The following is a 24,949-nucleotide window of genomic DNA, read 5'->3' on the forward strand; positions in this document are numbered from 1 at the left end:
CATATGAAGATGCACGGTATTTTTGGAGATATAATTATATTTCATATAGTATTGTTAATCTTTGAGGTGCTGATGAACAGTTATTACATTTCTGTACTTTAGAGGCATCCTAATTTTAGGATGTTGCAGTGAAATCATTACTATTAGCCTCAGTAGGTGTTGAATTAAACCCTAATTTATGTGGGACAGCTAATCATACATAGTATTATACCTGTTTTTCATGTGCCTCTCAGCCAAAGATCTAATAGCATTTTATGCAAGTAAAAACATAATTGCTGCAGAATACCTCCAGAATATTTCTTGTGATTCAAGACCTCTTATTCCTAAGAGCAGACTGCAGACACCTTCTCTTCCCTCTCCTCTGCAGTGCATGCAGCTTGCAGAGACAGAATTCCTGGTGTATTTTGCTCCCTAGCTTGGCTTTGAATTGCTGCTGTGTGATTCCCACTTTCAGACTTTGGCTTGAAGTGAAGTCTGCCACAAGGATGTGCCATGTAGCCTGGGAAGAAACCCAGCAGATCTTTTATCATTATTGCCTTGTCTCTGGCTCTCAGAGAAGCAATAGCCGCAGATCAAGACTCTGTTCAAAGCAGAGATGTCAGCACTGAATTGTTTTCTGGTGAAGGGAGGATGGATAAAATATTAAATGCAATCTTCTCCTTGCCCTTATCTCTCTGTTCCCTGTCAGGAATACTGTACTGTATTTCCATGGTTCTGTAATTCAAAGTTGAAGGGATGCAGGTTTGTGAAGGAAGACAAAAATTAATTGTTCAACAGTAGAAGTAGAACAGTAGAATGGTTGTAAAAAATAAGTGTACATTGTATTGCATTTGCTTTCTTCTGTGAAAGCACTTCTCTCTCGAGCAGGAACAGCACATTTTTGGGACTTCCACACTTTGATTTCCATCCACCTGCTGCTGTAACCATTGTAACTGGATGTACAAAGACCCTAATGCTTTGTGAGCAGTGGGTGAGTTTGCCCATTTTGGAAGGGATGTGTCTCTCTGCCTCAGTCCCCTTTCCCAGCAGCCTTTCAACCTTTGGGGGATCCTTAGGGATCAGATTGGGTATGGGGGCCCAGCAGGAGCAGGACAGAGGTAGGAGGGAGCTCGAGATTTTCAGTCCCACAGCTTCTGTGGGAGCTGTTGGCTTGGGTACAGCAGAGGGAGGCTGGCTGGGCTCTCCAGAGGAACAGGCTGCACCCTGAGCTCTGGGGTGTGCCTGCCTGGGGGCCACACAGCCCTGGGGGCTGAGGAGCTCCTGCAGCCCCAGGGGTCTCAGGGGACCCACCTGTGTCCCCACCAGGGAGTAGCTCCAGTGCACTTTTGAGATGGGTGAAGTTTGAGAGCAGGGGGACTCTGCTCCTTTTGTCCCTGGTGAAGGCACAGGCTGTTCCTGGGGACAGGAGAGGCCATGCACTTGCTGCAGAGGAGCTGCTTTGCTGTGCTCAGTCGTGCCAGGCAGCAGTGACACAAGTGAGCCTGGTGGCAGTCTCCCTGTCCCCAGACAGGTTTGTTCCTGTGACAGACTCCTGTCTGTTCAGCTGCTGATCTATGTCATCTTTGGGCAGTATTTTATTCTGAACTGTTTGGATTTCCCTTTGCAAACAGCATGAGCTTTTCTTCATCGAGGAAAATCATGGAAACAGCAAACAGGCTGAGAAGGTTGGCCCAGATCTTGTGTCACATCTGACATAAATTCAGAATTGTTTCAAAGTGTGCATACTGAACGAGTAACTACTCTGACTCTTCAGAAGCCATGATCTCAGGCTGGGGAGCTTGCAGCAGCTGAATTGAGGCTCAGTCCAGCCCTGGAGTGCTGGGAGCTCTCTCCCATCAGCTGGCAGGGCTGGAGCTGTTGAGGCAGGCAGGCTGGCCTGTCCCAGTGGCTCTGGGATTACAGGTTAACCACGAGCACAGCACCAGGGCAGGGTTACAAATCCTGCCGGGGATTTTCCATCGACTGATTTTCTCTTCAGCCCTGGCCAGGAGCAGGAGCTGGGGGCAGCCCCAGGTGCTCAGCAGCCCCTGGAGCCCTGCAAGGAGAGCACAGGAGATCTGGTGGCTCTCTGGGCTGGGCTGTGGCTGTGCAGTGCCAGGAAAGGACTGAAGGAACCTGCAGGAGGGAAGAGAGGCAGTGGGGAAAGGAGGGGCTGGGAGGTCACTGTCACTCATGTTGGAAGCTGACTCAAAATGAAGAGGCAGAGAGCTCATTTATAAATGACATGGGTTTTCTTGTGGTCTGGAATGTCTCAAGTTTTCCTGAAATTACAACTAGAAGTTCACTGACACAAAAACTAGCATTGATATATATTGGAGTGTGTGGGATTTGGGAATAGCTTGCATGTGGCAGGCCAGGAAATAAAGGAGGTAAACAATTTACACCCTTTTATTCTTTTATTAGAGCTTTTATCTGGGTATCTCTGATTAGTTGCCATAGATACAGACAACACAGGGGCTTGTTTGGGTCGATGAAAAATCTGTCATGATGATAAAAAAAGTGAATTTTCTTGAGAAAATTTTGAATTACTTCAATTCCACTATTCTTGGTCATTATTTTTAACTACACTTGAATTCGTGTATGCAATTAAATAAATATGGCATTTAGGAGTCTATTTTTTTATATAGCATCTGCAGAATAATTTTAAGCACAATGCAGTACCAAACAAACTGGTTTTTAATTTAAATTAGTGATCATATTGACACATAAAAATTACTGTTCTGTCAGCTTACAGAACTTCTGTATTTCTAATATAATTTTTATGATTATTTTTCACCTTGTAGAAGAACTCCAGAACATGATCAGGTAACTGATGGCTCCTGAGTGTGGCTATGAATGTGCACAGCTTGGTGCCATGTTCTGCTGCTGGTTAAGGATGTGATGCTCTTGCTATGTTGAAGTTCAGTATCTCCAGTGATAAATGCAATGAAATATGACGTGGCACATTTTAATTCCAGCTGCTCTGTCCAAATAGAGAGCAGTTCCTTGCTGTAAATGGAACTCAACTGACTAAAGAAATAATTTTATAGAGAGAATTTTTTTAAAAAAACTATGCATCTTTGCTCTTTTTGGTAATTGTGTGTGGGGTGCTCCCAGTCCAGAGTGCTCTGGATGTGGTTTCCAATGAGTTTAAGGTGGCCACATTCCTTTCAAGTCTGTTTGTCACAGGTCCTGTGGTCAGGATGAATCTGAAATCAGTGCTGTGGGCAAGGGAGGTGCAGCATGGGGGGAACAGAGAAGAAGGAGAAGTATTTTTTGAGTCAGTTTGATTTAAAATAAATACACACACAGTGGTTTCTTAAGGACTTAGTGGGCACAGCCCTGGCAGTGAGAGGCAGCTCAAGGTGCTCCCACCTGTAGAAGACAGAGAGGAGTTTCAATGATTTTGTTTCTGTTAGGAATGTGAAGCAGTTTTGGGTTAAGGTGTGAAGCACTGCTGAATACATGGGTTGTGCACTGGGCATGTGTCTGGCTGGGCATGGATGAGCAGCCCTTGCAGCTGCATTTCCTGTGAGCCCTGAGGTTCAGTGCTCCATCAGTGAATTCACAAAACCTGCTCCATACTGGAGAGCAGAATCCCTTGGCTCAGATGCTCCAGGTGCCCAAAGGTTGTGGGTTTCTCCCTCTGTTCCCTGCAGGCTGAGCCCACTCATTGCACCCCATTAGCCCTTGGTGTTTGTGGCCACAGAAGAGGATTTGCCCCACTGCTGTGATTGAATGAGCAGGGATGGGAGGAACACATGAATGGTGCAGTTCTGCAGGCAGTCAGACTGACTGGGGGGGACACAGGGACACAGTGCCATCCATGCCTTGCTCTCAGCAGGCCATGTGTGTTTCCCCTACAAGCTTTCAGTAGTAAAATTACCCTTAACTGTATTCTTAATGTCTGGAGTCAAGATCCTAGAACAAGTATTTCCTGGGGAAAGAAAGGTTGGTTTGAGCAGCAGTAAGTAAATTTAGGATATTAAAAGTATAGAAAATTTTACCATATTTCTTAGAGGTTCGAAAAGCTGCTTAAATCTTTTTGGAGATTAAAACCTATTTTTCTAAGTTAGAACACTTTATTTTGCTACAAATCAATTGGAATTAACAAAAACAGTGGACTCCTATGGATGAAAAAACATCTGAACATGTGTGTGCATCAGGTTTCAGTTTAAATTCCATGAGACTGCAGGGGCTGCAATTATGTCCTTTTCTAAATACTCAGATCACAGGATTCTCAGGCCCAGTTTAAGAATCTTCTCTCTATATACAAAGCTGGGATGAGGTATTCAGCAATTCAGTACCAATGAACCAATTAAAAATGCATAATTATTTAACATAGCTGTTTAAACAAGTATACTAGTGCTTGTGTTTATCATCACACAATGTCTGAGTCTTTGTGATTTTTCCATTTAGTTTTTTGATTGTTTGCTGAGTATCTCCCCACACTGAGCCCTTCTCTTCAGCAGACCCAGAGGAGGGAACTGGGGTCCCTGTGGGGACTCCCAGTATTCCACTCACCTGTTCCCAGTCCTTGGATGAGCAGTAGATCCTGCACACATTTGATGTATTAATGGCCTTATCTGCTGAAAATCGTTTTGTTCCTGAATTTGAACTGGTCAGATACAGCTGCAGTGAACGTGACTGTAGCAGGGGGATTTGTCCTGAGTTGGAAGTGAACAAGGTTCAGCCCCACTCGAGGCCTTTACTCAGCTTAACTCGCTGAGACTCAGAAGAACAGAAGAACCAAAACTAGTCAAAAACCCCTGGTGTGATGTCAGGAGGAGGCTGGTAATGATCCATGGAAGCTGCTGAACAGTCCTGCAGGCCGAGAGGAGGCAGGCTGGCTGCTGCAGGACTCAGCTGTGCTGTGTTCTCTTGCAGGGCGTGGGGCTGTGCGGGGGCAGCCAGGCGGGGCTGGGCACGGGCTCCCCCCGGCAGTACCCCCGGCAGAAAATCACTCGAGTCAACCTCAGGGACTTCATCTTCTACATGGAACAGGAGCGGGAAATGAGCCATTCGCTCCTGCTCTACCGAGCTCTGCTTAAATAAAGCCAACGGTCCTACTGAGTGCTCCACAGAAGCTCAACTTGCTTTGAAAGCTGTCATTTTAATGTGCCTTCTATTTTTTTCAGAAGTCAATGTTCCAGTAATTTTGTTTTGTAAAATTGTCAGACACATGCAATAAATTCCCTTTATGTAAAAATATATATATATATATATATATAAAAAAACCACAAAAAATGTGCAAAAGGTTTTAAAATGTTAACTCCACAAACAAAATCAACATCAAAGTCTTGCTCCATCTGGCCATTTTAGGTAAGGCTGAAGTAGCTGGTGTTGAAGTTACACAAATGCAATGGCTCACCTAAACCATCTCCTGGCCAGGCCTGGGACAGGTTCACAGGAGTGGGTCCCAACCTTGTGTTCACCTGAGTGCTCACTCCTGGTGCTGGGCTTGTTTTGTTTTCAGTTTACTAGCACTGTCTCACTAACCATGGTGATACCTGTTGCTATTTAATTAGTTGTAATGGCAATTTTTTGCACAGCCAAGAAACAAGCCACTGCACACTCCCACAAATTTGATATATTTAGGATTTTTGCTTTTACTGCACAGCTCATTTCCTGAGCCATTTGCTGAACCAAATCTTAAGTGTATGAAATCTGTGTGCAGGCTCTCAGCTGAGTTACCTTGACTTGCTTCCAGTTGTTTTCTCAGTCTCATCAACCTTTTGCGCATTTGTAGCAGCTGGTTAGTAACGAGATTCAAAGTTGGGTTTTATTTTCTAAAAAAATGTTGATTTATTTATTGCAAATAGTATGGTTTAATGGTGGTTTTAAAAGAGAATATTGTTGGGTAAAGATTTTAGAGTATTCTATATGGCTTTTTAAAGTCGCTGTGAAGGTTTCTGGGGCCGCGGCCGCTCCTGGCGCGGGGAGCCCGGTGGCACCTGGAGTGAGGACACTGCCCTGGACACTGGACCACGGCTCCAGCCAGAGAGGCTCCGAGCAGGCACGTGGCTTTGAGCATGAGGAGCAGCTGTAAGTACCTAAAGGTGGGCTCAATGCCTTGGAAATGCTTTGCTGAAGCAGAATTTGGGCCCACGGGGAGGCCGAGCGAGGTCAGCGCGGCTCTGAGCAATGGGGATCGAGAGGGACGGGACGAGCAGGGGCTCAGGCTGTGCTGCAGAGTTAACAGTGTTACAGTACCACAGAAGGGAGACATTTGCTTATTTATCTTCTCCGTTTTTACTATGTTATGCTTGCCACTTTTTTGAGGCAATATTTTTTTTGATGGGAAACCATAGCGAAAGCACAAATAGAACTATTTGTCCAATAGTTTTAAAAACAAAGGTTTTAATTATTTTTTAAGGTTTATGAAAAGCAGAAGAAAATTTATACTGCTGCTATTTAGCCAAAAGATTATTCATAAGGTATTTAAGGCCAGGAAGTGTAAAGTTATGTTTTAAATGTATTGATAATTTGTACATACTGTTTATAAAGGCCTTGTGTTTATTAGAGTTACGTTATTTTGATGATTTCTGTACATACTGGTAAATACCCCCAATTTGTGTGAAAACATACTCCCTTATTTGTACTTATTTTGTAAAGAAATAAAACAATTTACTAAAGTAACACATCGAGTGACATACAGTATTAATTTATCAAACATGAATTTCACATTGTCTTGTAGTTCTTAAGCACTGGTCAGAAACATTTTGCATTAAAATATTAACAGAATACCCACAAACAAATATTAAAACCAAATACTTCAATGTTTTGTTGTGCTGATTCTTATCCTTTGTGAAACATCTAATAAAATTGTCAACAAACCTCGGTGCCATCATGCAGAGAATGGATGCACTCAGCTGTGGCTGTCTGGAGCGAGGAGCCCAACAAGCACAACAGAGCATTCTCTCTCCCTTTCTGTCTGCCACTGGGGCTGTGACAGCCTGGACACAAAGTGCTCCTGGAGCCTCGTGCTGTCAGGCTCAGGGCCAGTGCTCAGCAACAGGAATCAGACAGTTTTGCTCCATGGGATCAGGTGAAAAACCAGGCTGTGCTGTGCTTTGCTTCTTGGCCTTGGCCACACAAGTGTGTGCTGGCTGCGTACCACAGCCTCACCAGGGCTCTGGGGTGCTTTAAACATCCTAGTGATGCTGAGCAATGGTCCTCATTAAGTTATGTTGCTGTGGTTTAAGGCCAGAAGTGGATATTTCAAATCAGTTTTTTGCTGATATTGATGCCTAAAAATATAGGGAAATAAGTAAAAAATATATAAATGAAACTGTAATAATCTTTAAATAAGTGACCTGAAGTTACTAACTAAAAGAACGTGTCCTAGCTTTTTTTTTTTTTAAAGGCATATTTCTTCTAAGAAAATGATTGTTTCCACATGTCTTCCTAGCCTTTGTGCTGTTTTGCAGTCAATGCTGTGATGTCATGGTTTAAACTTTCCATCTCAAGTTCACATTTAACTCGGCTGGCGCAGCCTGGAACCCTTTCCAATGCCACCTCAGCAAAGCTGCCCCAACTACAGGAGCTGCTTTACTGAGCCGTAAAAAAATACAGTAAACACCAAACTGAGGAGAAACCAACCAACCAAGCAACCAACCAAGCAACCAACCAAGCAACCACAAATACTTCCAACGTTCCACAGATGTGTAAAAGCACCATCCCAGTCTGCACTCCCCAGAGCTGCCTGGGGAGAGCACCAGGGGCAGGAGCAGCCCCTGGGATGGAATATCACCTTTATTCCCTGGCTGAGAGGTAAGAACTGGACAGGGTGTGCTGCCAGGAGTGCTCAGCTCACCCCGTGCCAGAGGGCAGGGCAGGAGTGGATACAGGATAAAAACAAGAACCTGAATGGACCATTGAGGGATACTTTGGACTTAAAGGTATGAAAGTAATAAATAAAACACTTCTATCTTTTTGTAAGACATAGCTACATCAAGCTGAATGGAGCAAAGGGCTGGAGAAGACGCAATCAAAAATTCTCACCTCTTTCAAACAACATGGGAGATACAGTGAGTGTTCCACCCTACGTGCTTCTTTTGTTCATTTACTTTACAGAAATGTTTATGGCATGAAGTACTGTATAAGAAATGTGCATACACAAATACATGACAATTATACGTTAAGTTCTTTACAATATTAAATGTATAATATACAATTCTACAGATATCTTACATACAAAGGTGAATGCTGTGCCATATATTCAAATATGGCAATGCCTAGCAACTTTAGAATGTCGTACAAGTATAAAACCACAAAATAAAATAACTTTACAACTCTTAAAGTAGACAGATTTGCTCAACTGTTCTGCTAAGGTAGCAGGCCAACCGGCCAGGATTGCCATTAGAGATTTCTGGGTTGGGTGACCAAGGTGAGAAAACCTGCAGAGGTCTGATTTTCCATGGACAGGTATCCAGCCCTTTTCCAAAAATTAGACCCCTGCCTAGATTTTACCTTGGATAGTCAGTACAGTTCATTGCTTTTGAAAATACTAGTCTTAAATGTGACTTTTAAATTTTGCCTGATTGCAATCAATTTGCATTAAGAACTGTTGACCACTTAATAACTCTGTCCCTTGTTCCGTATGGCCGTATTTATGCATCTAAAAAGACTTTAATTAAAATTCATCATCTACTACAGTATTCTATAAATTATTGTGGGAGAAACTAAATTGTGATTAACACATGAATTAGTGATTGAGGACCCAATCATGCTAAACAGTAATAAACAGGATTTAGCAGAATGCCTTGCACCTGCAAACACGGTGCTGTCTCCTGAGTTAGAAAGCCCTGTGAGTCAGTGCCAAGTCCTGGCAGAAGCAGGACCTCCTGCAGACAGACCCCTGACTTTGTTACAGAGAAAGCTACACAGATAAAGGGCAGCTAGAGAATTCAAATTTTAATAATAATTTAAAATAATAAAACAATTGAAACCGACGGCATCCTGCTTTCACCTGGCAATGGCAATACAGGGGTTTAACAACTCTTTGCAAGAATTCCAGACCCATTAAGAGTGGCCTTGTCCAAAATGCTTAAACTTTCCTGCTAAATGTGGGCTTCTAACATGGTTAGTAAATGATTAACAAGGGGTGCCTTGTTTGGTAGAACCACACTTCTTTGATGATGCAAAACTTAACAGCTGCTGTGTCAAAACAAGATTGGCTTTAAAAGAGCTGCAGCTCCTCGTGGGCTATGTGACCCTCGTGTGATGGTGGATGGCATTTTAGTTAGTGCTTCCAGATCCCTACTGTTGCAAATATTGCCATAAGTGGGCCTGTCTAATTTCTTGTCACTTGTTTCATTTGCTTTGTTGGGGGGGTTTAAGTACTGAGCACCAGTGACTATGAATCAGTCCTGTTCTGGTTCTGGATCCTGTTCACAGAGAGAGACCTCAGTTGGAAATGTAGTATAAAAATAAGCCATTTGCTGATGTGGGTGAGTACAATCACCAGGTGACTGTGATGCTGGGGTGTGGAGCACGTCTGATATGGAGGAGGGGCAGCAGTCAGGGAAGGTTCTCAGTGCAGTTTTTGGGGTTCTTCCTCCCGCAGACGCCCCCGTCCCCGCAGCGCAGCTCTGGCTGTCCCCGGGCTCCTGCTGGTCCTTTCCACTGCTTCCATGGCTCTTGCTGCAGAAGTCCAGTCCAGGGCCAGGGTTTCCAAAGCTTTGCCTGTTCCACACCACTGCTGGTCAGCCCCAAGTCCATCCCAGCCCTGCCATGCTGGGTGTGCTCAGGAACTCCACCGTGAAGGACAGACAAGTGGTTTCCCAAATGCATGGCTGGCTGTGTGACAGGTAGTTTCAGAGTACCACTAATGGGCAACATCAAGTCCAAATCTGTTTGCTAATACTGTTTTGCAAATCCTTAGTGTTTCACATAAGGGACTATTAAACACTTCTACGGTTACAAAGGGGGCACGGGGAGGGTCTAGTCCAGGGGCTCCTGTTTTATTCTGATTGTTGGGGTGGGTTGTGGTCGTCTGTCTTCGCGACACAGCACGTACTCGCTGAACTGGGAGGAATCCACCCCACCACCACAGGAAGCTGCCACGTTAAATCCCTTCTGAAATAACCTTTCGAGCACCTGCAGTGTGGAGGGAAAACAATCAGATTAATATTTAGGAAATTTTAGTGATAAAAGCATCTGGAAGCACCAGATCTAAATGATGGATTTAGTCTTTCGAGTCCTCCTTGAATGAATATTATTCAGCTATAATTCTACAACTTATTGTTAAATGACTGCACTGTGATTAAAGTCTCGCTCTCAGCAAACCTCTGTAGAAAACAAAAATTAATCAGAGAAATAAGCACACTGCAGAGCAGCTTAGTACATTTTATAGTAAACTGTGGTGATATTGATGCTCTCACTTCTTATAGAAAGCAACATCAGGTTTAAGTTCTAATAAAAAGTGCCAATTAATCATGAGGAATATGAACAGTCTGAGAGAGAGGGGGGCTGAGAAGCTCTTCCTTGGCAGATGAAAATGTATTAGGAGTTCAGATGACACATCCACCAGCTCTTTGTGGCAATCACAACTGTTTGCCCTCGCTGGAAGGGAGCAAAATATGGCAGGGACAGGATGCAGAGCCAGGACATGGACAACAGGGAAATGTTCTGGCCCAAAAAGAGGTTAATCTGTACTGCCCAAATATGTATTTTCTCATTCTCCTCCTGAAGAAAAGTTGGTGCCATTTAGATGCGCGAATTTAAGGAACCCAGAGGCAACTTTGATTTCTGTGACTGTCACCCAGCACATTTCCCCAGGATATGCTGATCCTGGCTCTGGGAACGGGGCCCTTTCTCACAGGCGTGTGGGGTTGATATTCAGCTTCCCAGCAGAGCAGGACACACCAGGCCTCTCCCAGAGCCAGGTGAGGGCAGATGCCAGATCCACCTCGGGCAGATCACAATGCAGGACCCACTCAGGCTCCCCTGGGTCCTGGGCAGCAGCCTGGAAATGGTTGCTGTGGTTTTCTCTACTGATAAATGCCATCAAGGAGCAGCCTGTGCTGTTCTCCAAGAGCCTCACCCCAAGTGTGGCAGCAGGAGGAACAGGGAAGTGACCCCATGGTTTATTAAACCCAGGATCCTGCTCACAGCAGCACCAGCCCCGTGTGACACCTCTCTGCACCCACAGCAACCTGGACCAAGCCCTTTACAAACTTCTTCTTCATCCTAGAGAAGTGTCCAAGCAACACATCCACCTGCAGACAGTCAGCTCGTCTGGGCTCAGGTTCCAGGAGGAGTTTGGTCTGTGTCCAGTTCAGTGTGAGCAGGTCAGTGCTCCCTCCAGAGCCCTGCCCTCCCACACACCCACCTGCCTTGCTCAGTGCACCATTTCCTTTGCCTGGGTGTTGGCTCTGCCTTCTCCAGGAAGGTGATTTTGGAGGGACAGCTGTGTCCAAGGTGGTGTCCTGGTGCACTGCAAGCCATGGCAGCAGCATCTGCTGCCTTTAATCCCTTCCATCCCTCCTTGGGGGCTGCCTGTGTTATCCATCTGCATTTAATCCAGGCTTTGGCTTTCAGGGCTGACTAAAACCTTTCACTCTTGCTACCCTGGCTCCAAGGACGGGCAAAGGAAGAGGCTGCTCCAGCAGAGCTTTGTCTAAGTCCTGCCCAGTCTGCTGAAAATCAGCTTGCCTGAGGAGTTCTGCCTGGCCCTGGGACACAGGGACTTAACATTCTCAGAAAGTCACATCTGCCAAATCTCCCTGACTTTTGCCCTGATTTTTACAAACTCTACACTGCGAGAAAGCAGGAGAAGTGAAAGATCAAAAAAGCACACCAGAGTATAGGAGAAAAATGAAGTGGGAGAGAAGAAAAGAAGAGGCAGGAGAGTGGGTTAATAAAATACATTTAAGATAAAGAAAGAAAACTTTCATCTCTCTTATTCACCCAGGCTCTATGGGGCCTGTAGGACAGAAATGGGTGCAGACACCAGCACTGTTCCTGCTCAGAGGGGAAGGCAGGAGGAGTCTGAGATGGAAGGAGGAATAAGACATCAGCAGGCTGCTGGTTCACAGGCTGGAATATATTCTGCCTATGTTGTGCTCACTGCTCCTAGCCCTGACAGGATGATGAGAGACAATCCAGCCATGGGAAAAGAGGCTTCTCCCACTGAACTGGGGAGTGGAGCAGAGGATTGGCAGGGAAGATTTCTGAGAGAGATGGGACTTCAAAATCCTTACGAAAAAGTTCTTTAAATCAATTTGCTTCTAAGACAAAACAAGCAGGGGGGTGCCCTTGGCTTGCCTCAGACCAAAGCTATGGAAAGCTGGGTGTTAACACAGGATTCCTTCTCATGGAGCCCCTCTGTGCAAAGACCCAGTCCAGACAGACACTGCACCTCAGAGCAGCACCAGCCAACAAAGCAATTCCTTTTGGCCCAGAACGTGCTAGAAGGACCAGACTGCAGGCTGTAATCTGGAGTTAAAACCCTGGGATCATCAATTTTCTCAGGCCAAATCCTGTAAACAATGCTGAGGATGTTTAAACACTGCAGTTTTGAGTGTCACTGGGATGAGGCTGGGCTCAGGTCTAGGGAAGAGGCTCCTTTCAGTGCTCCCATGAGACTGAACAGCATTTGAACATGGACAGGTTTAAATCCCACTTAGAGAATTTGATTCTTTACATTTGGTTTCTTCTGAAGGCAAGATATGGACAGGGGGAAAGCAGTGACCATCTCTGCTGCTCTGCTGAAAACCCCCAAAGAGAATATGCCAAAAACTGAGTGTCAGCTGTGACTCTCCCATGTACAGGGACACATGCACATTATTAAAGAGGGGATTTGTGCTCAGATTTAATATATGCTGGCTTCCAATATTCCAAGCACATCTGATTTTGTTGGGAGGTTTTCCAAATGGAAACCTGATCCTTTCATTTAAATTGTGCAGAATATTAACAAATACATTCTTAATTATTAAGACTTAATGTTCAACATTCACAAGCATCACAGAATTTTCTCTAAGGTAAATTCATGACTCCCACCAGAACCTATTGCAAGGAATTGAAAAAACCTGTACCTATATATAATTACAAATGGGTGTAAAATTAAGAGTTACTGTATTATTTTTTGCCTATTAGATGTTGATGTTCTTTGTTTTATACACACAGTTCTTGATATAAAGCATGTGATGAAAATATTTTTCAAATATGAATATTGCAACTGTGCTACCAAATACATTGAGCAGAGCACAGGGAGGCAGAAGTAATGTATCACCTGAGCAAAGAGCAGACAGGTTCCTTCCTGTGCTGCTCTGTGGGACTCTCTGCAAGCAATTCTGCTCTTCCAACCAGTACCCATCTCCCTTAAGTCTGTGCATTTGCCTCACTGTAATTCCAGTTTTGGACTTAATATTGTTTTGCCAAAAAAATCCTTGGAGGGGGAAGAGCAGAGCCTGTGTGCTGACCAGAGTTCATCAGAGCCAATGCTAATTAGCTGCTGATTTCATCAGCCTTTGGTCTCAGAAATGCATCATTTTCCAGAAAGTGTTTGAAAACACTTTCTATTCATTACATAGTAAAATGATGCAATTTAGTAAAATGATGTAATTTAACAGGATTACTTATACTGCAGACTCTTTGACAGAAATTTTTTTCACAACATGAACTTGCAAAGAGACCCTTTGATTCTGTCTGAATTTTGACTGAATTCAAAACACATTCAAATAATAACAGTAATTAGTGTTCAGCTCTTACTACACGTGTAGCACATGTATCCCAGGAGTCACAGCCCTGGATAAAAGAGCTGAGTCTCAACCATGTGGGCACCCAGAGCTCTGCCAGGCAGGGCTGAGCTGCTCACTGTGACCCTTTATGGTTTCTGCTCCTCTCATTGCTGGTGGGATCCAACAGGCTCCCATGGACAGCATGGCAGGGGCACAAATGCTCTTCCCCAGCCACTGTGTCTCATGGCAGGGGCACAAATGCTCTTCCCCAGCCACTGTGTCTCATGGCAGGGACACAAATGCTCTTCCCCAGCCACTGTGTCTCATGGCTGGGACACAAATGCTCTTCCCCAGCCACTGTGTCTCATGGCTGGGACACAAATGCTCTTCCCCAGCCGAGCTGAGCTGCTCCCTCTCCTCCCAGCACAGCAATGGGGACACCTCTCTGTGCCTCTGCCAATGGGGACACCTCCCTGTGCCACTGCCAAAAACGGAGCTGCTCTGGGCAGCCCCTGCCAACCCCCCCAAGCCCTGCCAGGTGTGAGGCTGCTCAGGGCTGTGCAGAATGAGCCCCAGCCTGGTGCAGTTCACCCAAAGCCACCACTGGGGAGTCTGGACCCAAAGCCCCCCCGAGCCCAGGGGGTCTGGGCTGGTCTCAGCTCAGGGGCACAGGGAATGCTGCCCACGCAGGGGGGCACTGGCACCTCCAGCCACCTGTACACGTTCAGGGGACTCTGCTGAAGATCCCCTTGGCAGCCTGGCAGACACAGGGTGCCTGAGCCTGATGTGCAGCACCCACACAGCCACAGAGCTCCAGGCTCGTGTCCTCCCTCGCTGCTGCCCCCCTGCCCAGCCAGCCTGGCCCCCAGACCAGCTCTTCCCTGGGTTTTTGCCCCCAGGGGACTCTCTCAAGGCAGACAGAGCATTTCCCACAGCCCAGGTCACAGCCACAGCCACAGCCCAGCTGCACAGGATGCACAGGATGGGAATGTGGGAAATGCTCCCCTCTGGGTTGATTTTCCTGCCCATGACAGGAGCATCTGCAGCGTATTCCAAAGGAACACACAGGGAAAGCAGGAGCTCTGTCTTGCCCAAGTTAAGGGCAGCTGGTTCCTGCCCAGAGCCCCAGCAGAGCCCCAGCAGCAGCAGAGCACTGGTGATCCCTGAGAAATGGCACTGCCTGCCCCCAGGCTGCTGCCTCAACACAGACCATGTATTTATTCCTGCTGCCATCCACCTATCTGTCCAGTTATCTTCTTTTGTTTCATATGTTTAATTTTAAACCTAATGTCAAAACTCTGGGTATAAAATGAAATACATTTTTGTTTAAAATACTCTGGGCAATTTTTATAGAACATCCTTTTGAAAAAAAAGAAAGTGCAGAGATCAATTTTTTTAAGTCCATCCCGCAGGCACCATCATTTAATTATGAGTGAGACATAAATTATGCATTTACACATTGTTGCATTTTCTATAAAATGGTGTGGAGATTTTTTTTGTAGTTTTTGGAACTCTCTCTTTCTTCCTAGAGGCACTTTGGAGGAAAAAAAAAACCTGCCAAAGGCTATACATTGATGAAAAAAATTAGCATTTATCAGTATAACACCATTATGAGGCCAGCATGGCACTAACATACACAAAATCTAAATGTATTTTTCTGCTTAGAGTTAGGAAAACCTGAAAGACTGTGATCTCACCAGGCAGAAAAATGTTTCCTTGCAGTATAAGCACTGAAAGTAATTGGGCAGAAGCAAATAATTTGCATATAATTGAAGAAGACCCAGTGAAAAAGCAGCCCAGAGCCGAGCAGGCAGCAGGAAGGGCCGTTCATTACCTGCACGGAGTTCAGCCGGCAGTATCCATTCAAGGGAAACCTGATAACGTGGGTGGGGTCCTGGTTCCAGCCCGCGTTCACAGAGTTGCACATGACATCCCCCGTCTCCGGGAAGATCTCTTCTATCAAAGCCTTCTCCCCACTCAATGCAATTCTCTCCCCCAGATCTGGAGTCACTCTTACAACCAAGCAGTCACAAGGCTGGAAATGTTTCCTTTGTTCTTTCTCTTGTTTCCATCGCTCAAGTTCCTTAATCATTGGCTGCAGCTGGTAATACTTTGCTTCTTCGTATAAAAGATTAAAGTCCTGGGGAACAAAAAAAAAAGAGAGAGGGAGAGAGAGAAACTAGAAATGCTTATAGTTCTCTTTTAAAAATGAGTATTGTTCCTGTTTGACCTACTTAGGCTTATGTATTGTCAGCAAGAGAGCAAAGGCAACAGGTACCCACGCACTCACACCTCCACAGAAACCACACCGTGCTGGTGTTCGAGTGTCTGGGCTGACTGAGAAATTCCCATGGCACTGAATTATCCTTTCATTTATTATCCCATCAGCTCAGTGCCAGAAGGCTTCACTCTTGGCTTAAGAAATCAAAATAGCTGCTTGCAATAAACAAAGCTCCCTGATGGAAGAGAAGATGTTCCAAGCCCTGCTCTCCACTCGCCGCTCGGACACTTCTGATCTCCCAGCAGAGCTCAGGCTTCGCTGGGAGATGGAGATGTCAGTTCAGCTTCACTTCTCACCTGCCTCTGCTGAGGCTGAAATCCAGCTCCAGCAGCTGAGCTGCTGCCTGCTGTGGATGACTGTTCATGTATTTCAAGTGTACTGTGGAGGCTGGTAAATGCCAGGGAGGTGGTGACCATCCTGCTGGCCGGAGTCAGCTGCGTGCTCCAAGGGCTGAACAGAAGCAGTCCTTCCCTGCCACGTGTCCATCACCTCCCTTGGGCTCTGGGCAATTCCAATTCCCAATCTGATCCAATTCCCAGTTCAGTGATTGTTTCATCAGATTCTGACAGATTTTCCCACCTCAGCTGAAATATGTGAGAGCACAGGGAGGCAAAGGGTGTGAGCCCTCAAGCCCAGCCAGACCAGGAGAGGGACGAGGCCCTGGGGGGCACCTTGCTGCCCCAGCCACCTCCAGCCTCCCAGGGGAAGAGAAGCAGCGAGAGCTCAGCTCCTCCCTGCAGATCCTGGCTTTGATTTCCCTGCTCCTGCACCTCTTTGCATCTCAAATGCTGCCCCACAGGTGCTCCTGTGGGGTGTGCTGGAGCTCAACACCTGGGACAAAGGCCAGTTCTACACCAGAGAAATGAAAAATAAAATGAAATGAAAAGAAAGATCAAGACTGAAATGGCTGAAATCATTTGGACTGGAAAGAATGATATGTCAAGGAGCAGTCAAGAAATGGGCACCCAAAGCACATGAGAAATAACGGGTGTGCTGCTGCCCCAGGACTCGGGGAGGAGGGGAATCAAAGGCCAGTGGAGATGCAGCACAAAAAGGTGCAACTCTTCATACTGGTTTGGAATTAACCTGTAAAATCTCCTGCTGCAGGGGATTACTGAACCAAAGCAGTTATCTCTGCTCAAATTTGGCACCACAGACCCACTGGTAGTGGAGGTGCTCCTTCACCCCAGGGCTGCCTGCAGCCTGGAGACACATGAATATTCACAGTGACAGGGCAAGGTGATCGACTTACAAAAGGGACACCAATCCTTTACATCTCTTTGATGTCTGCTGAGGTGGGGACAATGTGCACACAGCTAAGGCAGAAAAAAGGACTGGAGGATAAGAGGAGCAGAGAGGAAGAGGGATAAGAGCGAGTGGGAAGAAATGAGAGCAACAAACACTCTCACGGGACAGCTTGAAGATGGAAAACACAGAAGATTAAAGAAGAAATCATGCAGGGAGCATGCTGCAAACAACCTGCAACCAGTGCTGGGAACAGGCCAGGCAGAGAGCTGTGGAGGCTGCCTGCACTACCTGGGCTCAGGTAAGGCAGCACCAGCCCCAAAGCCCTGTCCTCTGCTGGGAAGTGCTCTCACCCTCCCCAGAACCAGAACCCTCTGCTGAACCACTGCTGCTTTTCTCTGTCCCTCAGTACTGAGCAGGGCATCAGTTTAAAGCTACAGGGATCAGTGGCCTAAATTAACAAAAAAATTCTGAAGTGTCTGTGCAGGACACTGAATCAGCACAGTCTTACCACCTGACTGTGCTCAGTACAGAGGGGTGTGCAGTGGCCTGCCAAATGCTCACCTGGCTGCTGCCATGGATTGCTTTTCCAAGCAAGGAAACATGCAATGCTAAGGAGAAATGTAATGGTGTAGAGTGAACAGGAGCACCCAGTACTTTCTGAAGGCAATGGAAAAACGTCTGCTGTTTTCAGTAGGTCCTGAAAAACCAGTTTTAGAGAATCTGGGTTCATGGACACTATAAAATAAGGTATTATTTGTAAAATCAGTCAAGTGTTGTGTGCTAAGAAAACTCAACAGTAGAACTTGGAAGAGATGGTGCAGTGATAGAAAGAACAGCCCTTCCTTGTTGGGAGCAGAGGGTGGCACAGGGCTCCTGAGGCTGGATGCAAAGCCCATCATGTTTCAGAGGCTCTGACTGCCTCCCCTGGCTCTGCACTGGCCTGGCAGAGTCCTGAATCAAGGACTTCAATGGTCCTGCAGCCTCGGGCCAGAACAGCAATGCCATAAACCAAGCAAAACCCAGACCACAGCAGCCCTGCTTCCCCCACAGCCAGCCCAGCTCAGCCCACCCCATCAACTGCAGCTGTGCAGTGACTCTTGCTAGCTGCCATTTGCCCTGAAATGGACAGCATAACTTGTACATTCTGATAGCATTCTGTGAGAAGAAAACCTGCCTTCAGATGGAACAGCTCTTCCACGACTGCCCCAGAATGACAGAGCCACACTTGAGGGGCTGTGTGGAGATCAGGGCTGGGCTGGAGCACCACGTGCTGAGCCAAGGGGTTTGGGTTAGACTCAAAGTCAGGCTCTCCTGCCTGTGCCTGCTCCACACTCGGGTTCAGCACAAGTCTGGGAAGGGCTGTGCACCTGGGGAGGGCCCTGTGACAGCCCTGGGGACTGAGGAGATGCCAGGAGCTATGTCAGGGAATCAGGGCACCACTGCCAGGCAGTGCCAGTGAGGCCAACCCCTTGTGCTGTAGTACAGTAACAGGTGGAGAGGGTAAAAAAGAGTCTTCTGCAGCAAGAGAAATTCAGTGCAGTCCCCCAGTGACAGTGCTGGGAAGGGACAGCAAGGACACCTTGTGTGACCCCTCTGCGCTGCTCCCACAGCCACCAGCAGCAAAGATTCCCCTGCTCCTCTGATGGGACATTTGCCTTTCTGCAGGGAGGGACTGGGGCATCCTGAGGGAATCTGACAGTGTGTTTGGGGAGGGAGGAGGGTTTCACAGAGCCAGGAATACAGAGTGAGTGGCTCACAGCATGGGGGTCAGGTTCTCTAGATCCTGTGCTTGGACAGGGTCGTGGGCTCTGCACACCAAGCCCAAAATCTTCTCCTTCAGGTTTTACACATTGTTCAGAATTCTGTCTGTGACCAGCCTGGGAGAGCCCAGCTCTGGACTGTCTGCTCTGGATGCCCAGGTAATACTGGCACAGGTTCTGCCACCCTTGCACTGCAGATATCAAACCCCACCCTGAAGATTTACTTAAGTTTAATTTGAAATGTGAAGCAGAAGCATGAAACCCTCAAGAGCCCTCCCCAGGGAGGTGCCACAGAAGTGCACAAGAACATTTCCATGCTGCTGGTTTCAGTGAGTTACCAAAGGCAGGTGCTGACATGGCCCCATCCAGGAGAGGCACATCCCACTGCAGAGGCAGGGAGCAGCCAAGGGCACAGAGGGTCCCTGAAGCCCAGCCCCAGGGCACAGCCCTGTCCCTGCACAGGGACACCTCAGAGGCTCCAGCCAGGCAGGGCAGTGCTGCTGAGCTGCTGGCAGCACTCCACAGCAGATTTTGTACAACACCCAGGAGTTCCTCGTCCTGCAGGACCAAAGCATCTCCCACTTCTTACAAGCATTATTTCCCTGTGTTCCCAGCTCCCTAACAGCAGCACCAGAGCCAAGCAGCGTGACAGACAGTGGAACTGCTTCTCTTTAGCCCAGGAACACATTTTCCTCTGGAGGTGATTCCCACCACCAGTGCAGTCACAAGCAGGGTGCTCTTTGATAGACTGAAAGGGAGATAGACAGTCCAGCCTTTAATTTCTCTCTAAAGTGCCACAAAAAGCCTTTACAGCCACCATGAAGCTCCTGTGGCTGCTGAGGGACTAGTGGGAAGTTCTGCCAGGTGACTGGAAGGAGGGAGCAGACAGGCAGGGATGCACACAGCCTTTCTCCAGCCACAGCTTCTGGCCTACATGTAGATCTCATGGAAACAGACCTTCCCAAGATGCAGCCTTCTGCCTTTCACAAACCAATTTTCTGCTTTCTGTTCAGTAGAAAAGCTTTTGCTGTGGTGGATTTCAAGTGGGCTAGATTCTGGCAGTCACCTGTGGCAGGGGTGACATCTTCCTGGGGAGGAGGTGGGAGCTGTGACTTCCAGGCCAGCAGGGCTGCTGTTCCATGCCAGGGCCAAGGGTCCAGATCTGCCCCCAGGCACAGGCACCAGCACAGACTGAGCCCTTGTGTCCCACAGACCTGCTGCTGCTCTCGAAGACACCCTTTGTTTTTGTACCTAATGCTGACTCCTGAACAGGCTGAAATGGCTCTTTCTGTCCATTTTTCACTTGTTACTCTTTATTACATGAAACAACAAACTGTCACCCTAACTCAGTGTTTCTCTTGTATTTTTAGTGCTGTGAAGATCTGACTCCTAGCTATGAAAGAAAGTTGCTCACTTCTGCAATGACAACTGCACTGGGGTCAGTTTGAGAGACTTTCAATGCAAGCACACCAATTTGTAACTGTATTACTGAACTGGAGTGGTGGCCCTGTCATTCTGGTGCTACAGGAGATCTCTGCAATCCACATAAAGCCCAGATGTGCTGTGCCCTTTGCTCCTCCCTCTCAGAGGGAGTGACAATATTCACAGAGTCTCAAACAAGACTCACAGCAGCTCCTGGTTCCGTGTGCACTTAGGCATGGGCAGTGAAGGGGACAATCCTGGGCAGCCCCTGTGGTGGCAGGGGGGATCAAGGAGGGCAGTCTGGGCAGCAGGGGAGGAGCAGCTCCTGGGGCAGGGCTGAGCTGGCCCCAGGGGTGCTCACACTGAACCAGAGCAGGCAGAGGAGCTGGCAGCAGCTCCAGCCAGGCACCATCCCCAGCTGGGCACGGGCTGGCTGCAGAGCAGAACAGCCACACTCACACTCACTCCTCAGAACACTTCATGTGGCTTAAAATCCCCCAAACCCAGGAAAATTACAGCAACCATAGCAGTGCTACCTTCAGCAGGAAGACCTTGGAGACACTTTCAAGTTCTGTCTCAGCAGTAGTTGCAAGTGTAATTAATATTCACTGTAAACACGCCATCAGACTTGATAATACAGAATCACTAGCCTTGGAACACACACCCCACTTTCTCTGCATTTCAGTGTTAACTTTGTCTGAAAACAACACTGAAATAGCAAACACAATAATGGTGGTGTGGTGCTAACATTCCAAACTTTCCAAAATAACCATCTGAGCAGCAATTCAGGTTGAAAAGCAACTTGGCTAAACCTTGAGGCTAATAAACTGCTTGATTAAATTAAGGGGTAAAAACTAATAAATATTCAAAACACTTGATAGTGCTTTGTTTGACATAAAGAACATTTAATGCAAGTCTCACTGGAAAAGCTGTCAGGTTTTATACCTTAAATAGAGTTTTGCATTTAGAAACACCAAGTGATTCCATTTGCTGCCTTTGATTATTGTCTTCTGTCACTTTAATCATGCTGGCAAAATTACACAATTTCTGTGAAGTTAAATCCGTTTACAGTGCAGTTTTAATACAGCTTTACAGAGCATTCTTCTATGCATTTTGATTTACTTACTCCCCACCTAGCAGTGCTTTGCTTTGTTCTTGAGCCCTCATTAGCCTGGGGTTTGCTCCAAAGCTCTCCCAGGGAGGAGCTGACTGGGATGCAGCTCCCCTGTGCCCAGGGATGGGGGAGCAGGGGCTGAGCAGGCACAGCCCCCCCAGCCCTGCCAGGCTCACTGCACAGACAAACCCTGGGGGCTCCAGCCAAACCCTGCTGCTTCTGGGACTGAGCACCTCGGAAATCTGGATGCTGGCTGAGGTCATGATCAGCTCAAACCATCTCTCTCTTCTCCCTGACCCTCTCTTCACAGAGTCACAGAATCACTGGGTTGGAGGAGACCTTCAAGGTCATCGAGTCCAACCCAGCCCCAACACCTGAACTAAGCCCTGGCACTCAGTGCCACCTCCAGGCTTTGTTAAACCCACCCAGGGATGGGGACTGCACCACTTCCCCGGGCAGCCATTCCAGAAAAGTTTTTTTCTGTAAAAAACTTTTTCCTGATATCCAGCCTGTATTTCCCTTGGTGCAGCTTGAGTGCTCTGGTTCTGTCAGTGCTGCCTGGAGAAAGAGCCCAGCCCCAGCTGAGCACAGGCACCTTTCAGGAGCTGTGCAGAGTGATGAGGGGCACCCCTGAGTCTCCTTTTCTCCAGGCTGAACACCCCCAGCTCCCTCAGGGGTTCCTCTCAGAGTTTGTGCTCCAGCCTCATTGCCCCTTCTGGAGATGTTCAAACTTCTGAACATTCTTTCCCAAACTGAGGGGCCAGACTGGACAGAGCACTCAGGGTTTGGCCTCTTCTCACACTGTCCCACTGGACTGTCCAAAACACAGCTGCTCTCCTGTGCCTCTCCCATCTCTCCATCCACCCTTCCCTTGATCCATCCCACAGCCCCCAGGACTGCTCTGCTCTTTAGCTCCACCACTACACACAGGTTTGCCCTCATTTCTCTGCAGAGTTTGCTCCCCCCCAGCCCTCATTTCTCTGGCTCCCCCTTATCCCACAGGCACTTCTCCAGCCCATCTGAGACTCACCAGAACACCAGTGCTCAGGGCAGCCCTTCTGGGCTGGAGCTCAAACCAGGACTGCCAAAACCTGTCCCTGCAGGTTGTGATGTGTTGCAGATGTGAGCTGCAGACCCTCCCACGGGGGGTCAGGCATGACTGTCCTCCTAGCTCAGGTGAGAATGGCTGAGCTGGCAGCACAAGGACCAGCTCTACTCCAAAGCAAGAGCCACCACCACCACTCTGGACTCACTCAGTCACAACTCACCAAGTGCTGCTGTGCCCAGCTAGTACAACAAAGTGAAATGGCCCTTCAGGGAAAGCAGGAGTTCTCCTTCCTAGCAATGCTCTGCATCCTCTAACTGAGCAGATCCCCATCTGCCATCCCATTTATTCCTCATCTCATCCTGGAATAAGTGCTTTTGTTGAATCTTGTCATCTACAGTTTGGACACTTTTGTCTTCTAATTTTCAATCATCAGGGTGGCAATGTTGGAATTTTCGTAAGTGCAAAAGGCCAAAAGGAGAGCCTTTAAACAATCAGGGCCTGCAGAGAAACAACCAGCACCACGACTTCACACAAAACATCTCCTGCTCCTTAAAAAGCCCTCAGTCAATTCCAGCTCCCAAGAATATTTTGACATTAACTGTGAGCAGATTACTTCCTGAAATCAAATCATCTGCAGTGGTTATGTCTAACACAAATCCTCATGGCCTTGTTTAGGGGTTTCTTTTTTGTACCAACAAGAAAAAGATTTACACAGTTCAAGTCCTCTACGTATCAAATTCGAAACATTTCTTTCAAATTCTGAGCATTAAACCCTGCCAAGTGCAAGTTGCTGATGCTGCTTCTTAATTGTTGTTATACCCTGATAAATAAGCTAAAAATGTGAGAAAATACAATTAGTTTAGAAAAACTGATTTAGCTATAAGCTTCATCGTTTAACTTTTCTCGGTATCCATGACAACCACTGGTCCATTTATTAAATAATAGCATCCCTGGTGTAATACACAAGTACTAAAAATCCTAACAAATAAACAGCAACATTTAGTTAAGTGTGTCTAGGTCAAGCATACAAACCAACCTGCCCCAAAACAAATGACGGAACGGGAGGAAAAAACAGATTGCAGACTCTAGCTTTCCTTACCTTAAAGTCATCTGGGAGCAGTAGCTTAGATGTCCTTAGGAAGCTTAATATATATCTGAAAATCTCCCCATCTCGATCAATGAAATAATGCTGTTTTAAACTGTCCAAGACAATGGGCTCTGTGCCATTAAACAGACGACTTATTCTGGAAAAGAGAGAAGAGAAAAAGAAATGGGCAAAAAAGACAAAATCTGATTGCACCCTTGGGGCTTCAGAACAACCAATTTAGGTGCACCAATTCACGGTGCATAAGGTAATGCAGGGTGGTAATTTGGTGACAAACACGAGCTGGAGGACAGGAGCCCTGGCTGTGGGCACTGAGAGCCCACAGCCAGGCAGGGCCATGGCCACAGCTGGAATGCTCACCCCAGAGGCAGAGGGATCCTGGGGAGAATCACCCCACAGCTGGAATGCTCACCCCAGGGCTGGAGTGCTCACCCCAGAGGCAGAGGGATCCTGGGGAGAATCACCCCACAGCTGGAATGCTCACCCCAGGGCTGGCAGAGGGATCCTGGGGAGAACACGAGTCCCTGGCTGTGACACATCCCTGTCCTCCACATCCTGCTACCAAGTGGCTACTCCAGGGATGGGTTCCTGGCCACGAGCCTGCCCCCAGCTTGGCTGGCATTTGATCAAACACCATCCAAGCCCTTCTGTGCTGAAGGAGAGGCTGCCCAGGCACTGAGATGGGCTGGATGGACCTGTCAGTGTCCATCCAATGCAGAAAACCAGAAACCAATGGCCCACGCAGCCCCACAGCGTCACCACCAGCAGTGCTGGGGATGGGCCTGGCAGGGGGAGAGCACCCTGGCAAATCTTTTGTGAGAGCAAAAAACGGGAGCAAGACCTATGAGACCGGGGGATCAGCTGATTATGGGACCAAAGGACCACATCAGCTACACCACTCCACGTTTTTCCAGAGCCTGCTCCACGGAGAGCAAACCAGGGATCTGCCTGGCTGCTGCTCCTCCAGCCTCTCCCCTCCAAATGCCTGCCTCCTCTCACAAGGCTTTGTCTTCCCATGAGAAATAACCCAGCTGAATATATGTTCTTGAAAGGGAAAACGCAGGAGACAGACAGCAACGACCTATTAAGTAATTGAGTCCATCTCTCTGACAGTGCAGCATTGTTCCCAACTGCACAGGGTCTCATCTTTCAAAGTCCAGTCTTAAATAACCCTGCCACGAGGACTCCTCCATTTCCCAGAGAGACCATCCCACAGCAGGCTGCATTTCACTATCGAGCCAGCCCTTCCAATAGCCCAGGAAATCCCCGGGAGCCTCGCTCAGGCCAGGGCAGGGCTCTCCCCTTCC

The 24,949-nt window shown here is 47.4% G+C and overlaps 2 protein-coding genes across 6 annotated transcripts in view; one reads left to right on the forward strand and one right to left on the reverse strand.

The window, feature by feature from the left end:
- LOC132333061 (transcription initiation factor TFIID subunit 4-like) overlaps window positions 1-6,618 on the forward strand; it is a 145,297-nt gene extending 138,679 nt beyond the window's left edge. The window contains exon 15 of the mRNA XM_059857802.1: window positions 4,867-6,618. Coding sequence (XP_059713785.1) covers window positions 4,867-5,034 — 168 coding nt within the window. The 3' untranslated portion in view covers window positions 5,035-6,618. The remainder of the gene's footprint in view (window positions 1-4,866) is intronic.
- KCTD15 (potassium channel tetramerization domain containing 15) overlaps window positions 6,322-24,949 on the reverse strand; it is a 46,709-nt gene continuing 28,081 nt past the window's right edge. For 3 of the 5 annotated variants that reach the window (XM_059857808.1, XM_059857810.1, XM_059857809.1), the window contains exons 3-5: window positions 23,637-23,781; window positions 15,499-15,804; window positions 6,322-10,080 (exon numbers count right to left, since the gene is read on the reverse strand). In XM_059857808.1, the coding sequence (XP_059713791.1) occupies window positions 9,925-10,080; window positions 15,499-15,804; window positions 23,637-23,781 (607 nt within the window). In that variant the 3' untranslated portion in view covers window positions 6,322-9,924. The remainder of the gene's footprint in view (window positions 10,081-15,498; window positions 15,805-23,636; window positions 23,782-24,949) is intronic. The other 2 variants (XM_059857807.1, XM_059857812.1) reach the window with 1 other exon arrangement.

The sequence above is a fragment of the Haemorhous mexicanus genome, chromosome 12 (genome assembly GCF_027477595.1).
Source record: "Haemorhous mexicanus isolate bHaeMex1 chromosome 12, bHaeMex1.pri, whole genome shotgun sequence".
Lineage (NCBI taxonomy): Eukaryota > Metazoa > Chordata > Aves > Passeriformes > Fringillidae > Haemorhous > Haemorhous mexicanus.